This window comes from Amphiura filiformis, chromosome 6 (assembly GCF_039555335.1).
Source record: "Amphiura filiformis chromosome 6, Afil_fr2py, whole genome shotgun sequence".
In the NCBI taxonomy this organism is placed as follows: domain Eukaryota; kingdom Metazoa; phylum Echinodermata; class Ophiuroidea; order Amphilepidida; family Amphiuridae; genus Amphiura; species Amphiura filiformis.
This window is the reverse complement of record NC_092633.1, coordinates 42,916,986-42,926,647: the sequence shown is the minus strand read 5'-3', so window position 1 is coordinate 42,926,647 and position 9,662 is coordinate 42,916,986. Positions and strand designations below refer to the sequence as shown.

Below are 9,662 nucleotides of genomic sequence, written 5' to 3'. Positions count from 1 at the left end.
TTCTCTTCAGATTTAAAGTTTTAAAATATAGAAACAGCTTGTCTACAAAATTGCAAATGGCGGCGCCCACAGAATTTTTTGGAACATCGATTTGGGGCTAAAAAAATATTGTTTTTTTGGCCATTCTTCTCACACATAGCAGAGTAAAAAGATATCGGACAGGTAAATTTATAATTTATAATTTTATATCCTTATGAAATGTTCATACACGTTGTAATCGTAAGGGCCTTGACATGTCTGAGTCGTGAGAGTTGGTTTGGACTTTGCCTTGGTTAAATTGGCATGATAAGCTTAACCATGTTAACTACAGACTTTAAGATCGAACACGATCATAACAACCAGTGGCATAATTTGGTTCATATGCATGCATTTCAACACAGAGAGTACAACAAACACTAACAACCGCTGCCACCGGAATGTTGAGCCTGTAAAACTTGGGATCAAGATAACTCACCGTTAGCTCCAGGTAAGGGCTAACATCTGGAAATGTGATCAAAACAGCTATTTGATGTGACAAGTAGCAAGTGATATTTGGCTCATACGAGTCCATAAGATTTAACATATCAAGAAAAGACAGTCTTTTCTTGCAACTGTATGAGTCCATCACAGTATAATTTGGTGGTAACTCAAATACGTATGATGACAAGACAGGTCTGAAGTATTGTAGGTATCCCAGGTGAATTCAAATTTGCCATCAAACTGCATCATTTTATATATCAAATTAAAGCCCTTGAGTAAAGAAAGCCAACACTGAAAACCTTTTTGTCATAGCACTTTCCGTAGCAAAGTTACATCTTGTCAAAGATTGACTTTCATCAAAAAGATTCTGCTAGCAAAATTCCCCAAAACAGCATTACGGGGTGTTTCTAGATCTTAGTCTCATGACGATAGCTCCTTTTTTTAATGGAACTGCTATCAAAATCTCTCTGAAATTCCATGTGCGAGTCTCTCATCACCAAAAAAAATCATATATTTGGGTCAAGTGAAGTATAGACAACATATTTATGAAGGTTTCCTTCTTAAAAAGCTTCTTTTTAATTTCAATGTAAATTTGTATTGCCGGTTTAGGCCATTTTGACTGACTAACAAATGTGTTAACTGAGGTTTCCCTGTCATACCTAAGTATTGTCCAGGCAAATTGTACTTTACATATGAACCAATGGAGATAGCAATGACATAATTATACTCTGGGTCAAGATCACGAGCATAACCACCAGAGGTATAATTTGGTTCATAAGCGTGCATTTCTACACAAAAAGCACAAGTTGCTCCGACAGCTGCAGACACTGTAACAGTATGCCCTGGATCAGTACATAGTGCACTCATCCTGGGCACTTGGCTTGGTCCATTGACTACAGTCAGTCTACTCTGAGGTACCGACACGGACACATACATTGTGCCGAAGTTTGAAGGCACGCAGCGCTACGCACTGGCCACTGCCACTGTTAACGCACTGTATACCAAGCTACCAGTAGAGTCCCAACCCCAAAATTGGCAAATTCTCCAAATAGTGAGAATTCACCTTCTCACCTAGTGAGAAATTCTCTAATGGTGCAAATTGTTTATTTCAAACACACGCTCGCAACTAACGATAGATGTGCTCGCACTTGGGGGATCAAAATGCCCAAGGACTACCGACGCCTTGAGTACCGATGGAAAAAATTCACCGATGCATTTTCAAGTTAGGTAAAAAAGTAACAAAAAATGCCTTAAAAAAAGAAACATGTGAGTCGGAAAATACCCATTCGAAGATTCTATTTCTGCAAAATTTAGGCCCGATATTTGCCAGAATTTTACCACAAAAATTGCGATCAATGACTCAAATCAACTTAAACGAGCGAAGTTTGGATATTATTTAGCTTAATTGTACTAAAATATTCAGCTTAATTGTACTTAAAAATGTAGCTTTAGTGGATGTTAATGGATTTTGAGCAATGGTCGCGGTAAGAAATTGACAACTAAAGATGACGTCTTTGCCGTCATTCATGTACCGTACCATCTCTTCCACAGCGCTTGTACCGGAAGTCAACCTATCCCTACCAATTGTAGCAAAGCACTGACAGCTGGTGTAGAGATGGATGGGCAATACCATTTCTCACTATTTAGCGAATTCGCACTATTGGGAGAATTCGCCAATTTTGGGGTTGGGACTCTACTGTATACGTGCACGTTGTCACTTTGTACTTCAGAGTGGACAAACTCTAGAAAGCGATTGCTTTCTATCTAGTCAATGAGTTTTTTTCATGGCATTTTGGGAAAAGGAAGTGCGCCACCTCATTACCATGCAATCGTACGTCGCTCAGCGATCATGGGCGCTGGACTATAAAAATTCAGCTTGCTCTTTGTGTCATTGAGCAAGGCACTTCACTCTACTTGCTTAGTGCTTCGGACATGTCGGAGGGCACTTTAAGCTGTCGGTCCCGTGTACATGCATATTTTCTCACATTAATGTAGTGTGCACGTTAAAGAATGTCACAGGCTATTCGAAAAGAGCAGGGGATCATCCCGGTACTGTTGACTGTACTTCAAAAATACACTCATCTACTATAGGTTCCAGAGTGAAAATTATAAGTACAGCTTGTCTGTACACTGTACGATAATACGAATACATATGAGGGAGGCATGGCACTTATAAGGAAGAAGAAGAAGAGGAGCATGTCAGAGTGAAAAACTTGTGAAACAAAAGTGATGTAAAAATAAAGCTTAAACTAAAGTCACCTCTTTCGTGTATGATATGTCTTTGTCAACAATTTTCATCTTTAGTATTTTTGACAATTAAATAAAAATGTGTTTTGCAAAATTCTGAGTCTTGACTTGTACCAGTCAGACTGCACTGTCAACGTGTGCAATTGCAAAAGAAAATTGGACATAATTTTTGGCCCCCACATGGGGCATCCAGATGGTTGGTTGGTTGTTTGTTTGTTTGCTTGTTTGTTTGGCTGTCCGTGCGGAAGCAAATTCATATCGCCTATTTCTCTTTTTAATTTATTTTAATTCTAGTGCCAAAATAAATAGAGATAACAGAAGTACTATAATGCTCCATAAAGCAGGATGTCGATGGGCAAACTCCATATTACACCAATCAATGTGGAGAGAGAGGGTCACAGAGAGTATCATCAAGTACCAAATGACTAGAGCATTCAGTGTATCCAGCTGTTTAAGGGTTGCAATTACACCTCCACTCAGGTAGGTCTTTTTTTTGGAGTAGTTCCCATTGTAAACACACCCCAAAAAGTAAATACCCCCCCTTAAGGGGGTACTACACCCCTGGCCAATTTTGTGCATGTTTTGCATTTTTCTCAAAAATTATAGCGCATTGGTGACAAGTAATGTATATTATAGGGGCAAGGACTACAACTAGTGCAGTAGTTGCAGTCCTTGCCCCTATAATATACATATCTTACTTGTCACCAATGCACTATAATTTTTGAGAAAAATGCAAAAATAGGCACAAAATTGGCCACGGGTGTAGTACCCCCTTAATGAAACACAATTATTCCAAAATGGTAAATGCCAAATTTGGGATATATGCATTTGAAGCAAAATTGATTTCTGCACATTATGACATTTGCTGCAATGGCCTCAATATTGATGTCACAGCATACATTTATGAGCATAAGCTTTAAATGCACCAAATTTGGCATAAGATAAACCGTTTTGGAATAATGGTATTTCGTTTAGGGTGATTACATTTTGGGATATGATTACTCACAGTCCAACCTCTTATCTGGCCATGACATCAGCATTTTTGACGGCACGATCACACTGAGTACTTGGGTACTTGGCTTTCTTTCTCTTTTAACTGGCCCTGGGTTTTGTTCAATATCACCTGCTAAAATGTTTACAATCAGAATGGCTGCATATGTGCCCGTTTGGCAGTTATGAGATAATATTTTTAGTGCGAAGACCCCTACCAAATCTGTGGTCGATAGTACAATAATATGAAGCGTAATACTAAGTGGGCGAGATGGCCAAGCGGTTGAGGCATTGCGCTGTCAGCCGGGAGATACGATCGGCGAGGGTTCGAGCCTTGGGCTTGCCTTAGGTGAAAATTCTCTTCCCTCCCAAAGAGTTCCTATATGGTCGGAAATCCTTCAATTAAGTCCAGTTTCATCACATAATTGATTTAATTGTAGAATTTCTTCTCGCCCCCATACACTGCTTAGCACGTGCAGATATAGGTAGTGTATGTGCGCCGTCCGTGATTCAGAAGTCACATAAAGCCGTTGGACCCGTGTTCAGGAGGATTCATCCCTGTGCAAGTTAAAGTGTCAGAGCTATTCAAAAAGAAAAGGGGGACCATCCCCGGTACTCATCAACCCTCTAGGTCAAGAGGACATCTGGACGTTATATACCAATTGGTCCTGTCCAGTATTTCTGTAGATGTAGATGAATACTGGGTGGGTAGACTGATACTTGATACTTCAACTTGGATAACATAATGGCTGGCGTCAATATCAATATAAAATGGAAAATTCCTACCGTGAAAGTGAGTTCCTACTTCATTCCTAGCTGGTTGGCAAGCTTTGAGGTAGTCAGTAAAAATCCAATGGCGAATAGAACCGATGATAAAAACAACATGGCTTCCAGTAGTGCGGTAAAATGGCGCAAATTTTAGAAGAGTGATCCTCCCAAGACTTTCAAATTTCCACCAAAATAAATCCTCAGTAACATCAACAAGTGCTCCACAATGTTTACAAAAGTAAATTTCACACAATAATTGTAAAAATAACAAAGATGTGCGAAAAGGGGGAAAATTATAAAGGGATAGAAATCCAAACGATAAAAACAATGTGACTTCCAGTAGTGTGATATACTATGGTGCAAATTTCAGATGAATGATCCTCACAAAGTCTTTCCAATTTCCACCAAAATAGATTCTCAGTAACATCAAAAAGTGCTCCCAAAAGTCAAAAAAACAAAATAATATGCGAGTAAAAAGGAAAATTAAAGGGGATAAAAGCCCTCTCTAAGAGCTATTTCAAAACATGTCCACTCTCGTCGTGTCACTTAATGTTTGCCTGCAACGGTTCAGTCCAAATGTAAAGCCATTGTCCAAATATTACCCTATTTCTAAATACACCATTATCATACACCATTTCATGTCACATAAACTGTACTCCTAAGATAGTATATTTCTACCATAGCCTTCAGTGCAGGAAAACTCTCATATCATTTTGGTCTCTTTTTTTCCTATAGTGCTGAACCACCAAAAAAGTCAGTAAGAGTAGACCCTGCAATTGATAAAGCGAGGAAAGAGCGGATGGTAAAGAGACTGTTGAAGGTCCAGCACAAATTGGGAGAACCAGATTTGAAACCTGTAGAAGAGTTTATGTATGATCCAAGGATCTTAACTGAAGCAAGGTGAGAATTGGAAACCTGTAGAAGAGTTTATGTATAATTAAAGTTAATTCATATTAATGTTGAAAACATTGAATTGTATGTCGATCCCATTGGGTTGTAGAGTACCAAGATGATGCGTTGTTCTGTGACTTTCCATTTATGTGTGTTATGCACTTGGGTGAGAGTGGTAACGGTGAGGTCAGTGATGGCATGACTATCACCTCTGAAATGTTGAGGGACTGGTTTAGCGGTGTCGCATATAAGGACGTCTCGTCTATGTTCGGTGAACCTATCAGCCAAACGCTGTTCAGTTTCACCGATGTACAGAATGTGCGAATGTCGTCGACACCCAAGTGCATAAATCACATGCGTAGAAGTACATGAAAACTCACTTTTGATGTGGTAGGTTCCTGAAGGGCCATTGACACAATTAGTATCAGATATGTGTACAAAATATGTGTTCAAGATTTATAGTGATAAGGATCTTTACTGAAGCAAGTTGAGATTGGGAGTTGAGGTGAATTTTACTTTGTGTATCAACTTATGACTTGTCAAGAACCCACCCTGTTACATTTAGTGACAACTTCAAGATGAATTCCTTGCATTTTGATGTCATCCATTTTGATGGGATCTTTTAAGATCCCATCAACAACTTTCTGACATCCACACTTGGAGTTTTATCATGAGAATTCTACATATGGTCCGTGTTTGATGAACATATCATTGTGATTTGACACACTACCGAATAAGATTTATAGGCAAACTTTTGAAAACTTATCAAAAAAGGTAGAAAGCCAGAGTATAGCATATCAATTATTTATTTGTGAAATGTACCAGGCGTCCCCAAAAATGGTTAGAATTAAAAAAATAATTTGTGACACAATCTGCTCCAAGGAGGCATTTTTGAAAATTGACCTACAACATGTATAATTATTACCTCATACATACCTTAGGCTAAGCTATACTGAAAACACCAAAGGTCTAGCATTCTTGATTCTAATGTTATGATGTTTTGTGATGTTTATTTTCTTATGTATTTTATTGGTGTTTACTTCATATTTTTGTCTTTATCTCAATTTCTAATTTGTTGCTGATGGTCTCCACTGTGGACAAGATCATGTCACATTGAAGAACACAAACAATTCTGTAAACCTTTTGTTAATCTCACATTATGTGCCTTGATTAATTTCAGAAAGAGGCCCGATCCCAATTTGATGTTTGAAGAAGAGGAACGTAGAGCCTTGCTACAGAAGAAATGGAACAAGTACAGAGCAGCGATACATGCCGAAGAAACTCATCAAATAGAAACAGCCAAACAATCTCAACAAAGAGCTTTAGAGGAGCTCAGAGCTGAATCAGAAGTACTGTATCAAAAAGCTGTAGAAAAAGACTTCTTTCTGTTTCCACTTGAAATTAAAGGACCCACACATACCCCGCCAATAAAAGGGTATAAGGAACGTCTCTCACTAGATGGCGAGTATGTGGATAAGACAAAGCAATTTAAATAGAGTTGTACCATTTTTAGTAGGAAAATAATGTGCTTTAATGTGTGCAGAAACTCTGAACTTCAAAACTTCTGCAATGATTTTTTTTTTTTTTTTTTCATTATTAATTATAACCACATCACAATTTAAGACATTAATTCAAGTTCATAAAATTATTGCCAAAGTACATGTAATATGTGAAAATTCATCAATAAATTGAGAATTTACTAAATTATAGATTGGAGAGAGGAAACACAATTATTATACTAAAGCTTAAAATTGAAATTGAATGGACATTATACAGCCTAATTAGCTCCCCTTCTTTAATTTATCCTACAGACTTTTCTTACTTACATCTGCTTAAGCCATATTGTAACATTTGTTGAGGAGGATGCCCCCAGGTTTTGTCAAAATTCTGACTTTTACATGATTGTTATGCGCTAATTAGGTAACATACCTTGCAAAAAAACCGATACGTCCCGTTGTTCACATGATCAAAATATTAGTCAAATGTGTACACACTATGTTCATAACACTCATGCACTGTACGTACATGGCGCACGTCACAGGATGGTCATAACACATCAAAGTACAGACTTCAGTTGTGGAAAAGAAATACAAATCTTTTTATGGAAATGTTACAATATACTTGTTTACATGAAATTGTATTAGAATCCAAATTAGGTTCCAAAATTGTATTAGAATCTAAAATCGGACCTCTTCCCATGTCCTTGTCCCGTCATATCCGGATGGCATCCCTTGAATTTAAAAGCCTCTGAGTACGATTGGGCTTAGCCTGGCTTCAGCCGAATGTTATAAATAAAAATTTAAATCACAGAAAAATTAAATAAGGTAAAAGTTTCAATGGCTGTGATATTTTATTCTACAGTCGTTATTTCTATATCCTGAATTGCAGCATGGGTTTGCATGAAGTTTTATTTGTTGATGTTAGATTTAAGAATTGTATTATTTAGCGCTACCCTCTCAGGTACCTGTAATGCTTGATGTGTTTTTCTGTAAAGCATGATTTAATTTGATTTTCCCAGAGACTAGCCGAGAGTGTTTCTAGAGTTAATTATATCAGGTTAGTGTGCAAGATGCATTATGGGAAAGTACAGGGAAGTCATGTGTCCATTCAATTTAAATGTACCTTATTATGTCTAGACAATAGGCTCCATATTGCAGGATGGTCGGAGGGTCATGGGACAGTGTTGAAAGGTTAGGAGAAAGCACTTTCTGTATGTCCATTTTAAATTCCCCATGTCCCAATTACTAAATACAAATACTCTGTTCATTCCATTAACAGCTCATCAGGGCGCTTAACATAACCTAGTAAATAATAAATTGGTTCAGCCTAAAATTAAATACTCCAAATTCAATTTCAAATGGATTATGCTTGATGGACAATAAATTTAATACCTAATTGGAAGAAGGGCCCAACTCCATTTTTTTACAAAAATGAATTAGACCCAGCATTTTATTACCATGAGACTGTTCTTCCGTGTGGGTTAAGGTGGTACTACACCCCTTGATAAATTTGCATTTTTCTCAAGAACTAATAAAACACTGATAACAAAAGTTATGTATATTATAGGGCAAGGAATCCAGTTACTACACTGGAGTTTCAGTGACTCAAGACAAGTAGTTATTGATTTATTGATCAAATATTGGTTTTCCCTGATTTTTGACTGTAACTCCACAACTGTTGTCTGTGTTGAAATAAAATTTCCAGTGCAGTAGTTGTAGTCCTTGCCCCTATAATATACATATCTAATTACTTGTCACCAATACCCAGTGGCGGATTTAAGCTGTCAGCAAGTCAGCAGTTGCTGACAAGGCCCCCCTGCTATTTTGATCCAAGGGCCCCCCTGCTTTTTTTTTTTTTTTTTTTTTTTTTTTTTTTTTGCTTTAATTGTTTTGTGCAAGGTTCAAATCTAGGTGTGCTGGGTAGAATAGTTATGAAAAAGTTATGCCCGTGCGTACAAAAGGCCATTCAATTTATGCCCGAATTTGTGATTCGTGGGTTGCTTTTCCTTCTCTTTCCATGGAGTGTTAAGACTAGTAGCCCTAAAACTAATCAAAAAATATGAGGCCCGGTATGTGGCACACCCAGGGCCCTATACCACGAAAAAGTTTCACACAGTTTCTATAGAATCGGACTGCGAGTTGCTACACTGATAATCCTACATGATTATATATACTCAAAATACAAGTACGACCGTGGAGTCACCTAGTATGGGCCCAGCTCCAGGGCCCCGAATGTTGAATATAAGGGTATCATTAAAGCTGGCTCTAAAACTACGAAGGACCCAACATGTGGACCGTGCAATGATACACTTAGGCCTAAAGGCCTTTCCACTTAGATGTGAATTTTGCAAATGTTGGCCCAGATATCCAAGATCAAGTGTTCCCGGGGCCAGGGCGGATTTATATACCATAGGGCCCAGGGCCACTAAATTTTTGGGCCCCAAAATTGCCCTGTGCAGTGTGCATCTTCCAATTTAGCTTTAAAAACACCATGTTTTGGGCCAAAATAGGGTACAAACATTGCAAAATTTTGCGCGCTTCGCGGGCACTGGTCTGTTGTATTGCAAAATACCAGCTTCAATTTGGGCTAAAATAGTCTAAAATCTTTTTTATTCGCGCGATTCGCGCGCAAATGTCCTAGTAGAATCTAAAAACTTGGCCACTTGAGTGCACATGCCTTCCTCACGGTGCGTTTGGGGCCTCCAAATTTTGGCCCAGCCCAGGTCCCCAAAAAAGGTAAGCCCGGCCCTGCCGGGGCCCAAATGTCAAACCAAAGGGCCAACCGTTTCTCGATAACTATTCATGGGT

The 9,662-nt window shown here is 38.3% G+C and overlaps 1 protein-coding gene across 1 annotated transcript; it reads left to right on the top strand.

The window, feature by feature from the left end:
- The first annotated feature begins 26 nt into the window (after positions 1-26).
- LOC140155449 (large ribosomal subunit protein mL40-like) lies at positions 27-7,064 on the top strand. The gene is made up of 4 exons (XM_072178307.1): positions 27-162; positions 3,001-3,186; positions 5,200-5,364; positions 6,536-7,064. Exons 2-4 carry the CDS (start codon positions 3,035-3,037, stop codon positions 6,849-6,851), a joined length of 633 nt encoding a protein of 210 aa, XP_072034408.1. The 5' UTR covers positions 27-162; positions 3,001-3,034; the 3' UTR covers positions 6,852-7,064.
- The last annotated feature ends 2,598 nt before the right edge of the window (positions 7,065-9,662 follow it).

Bases quoted from the DNA above. Each gene is read 5' to 3' on its own strand.
- LOC140155449 (XM_072178307.1), top strand. From the start codon at position 3,035: ATGCTCCATAAAGCAGGATGTCGATGGGCAAACTCCATATTACACCAA. The intron at 3,187-5,199 runs GTAGGTCTTTTT...TTTTTCCTATAG, and splicing joins GCAATTACACCTCCACTCAG to TGCTGAACCACCAAAAAAGT. The intron at 5,365-6,535 runs GTGAGAATTGGA...GATTAATTTCAG, and splicing joins AGGATCTTAACTGAAGCAAG to AAAGAGGCCCGATCCCAATT.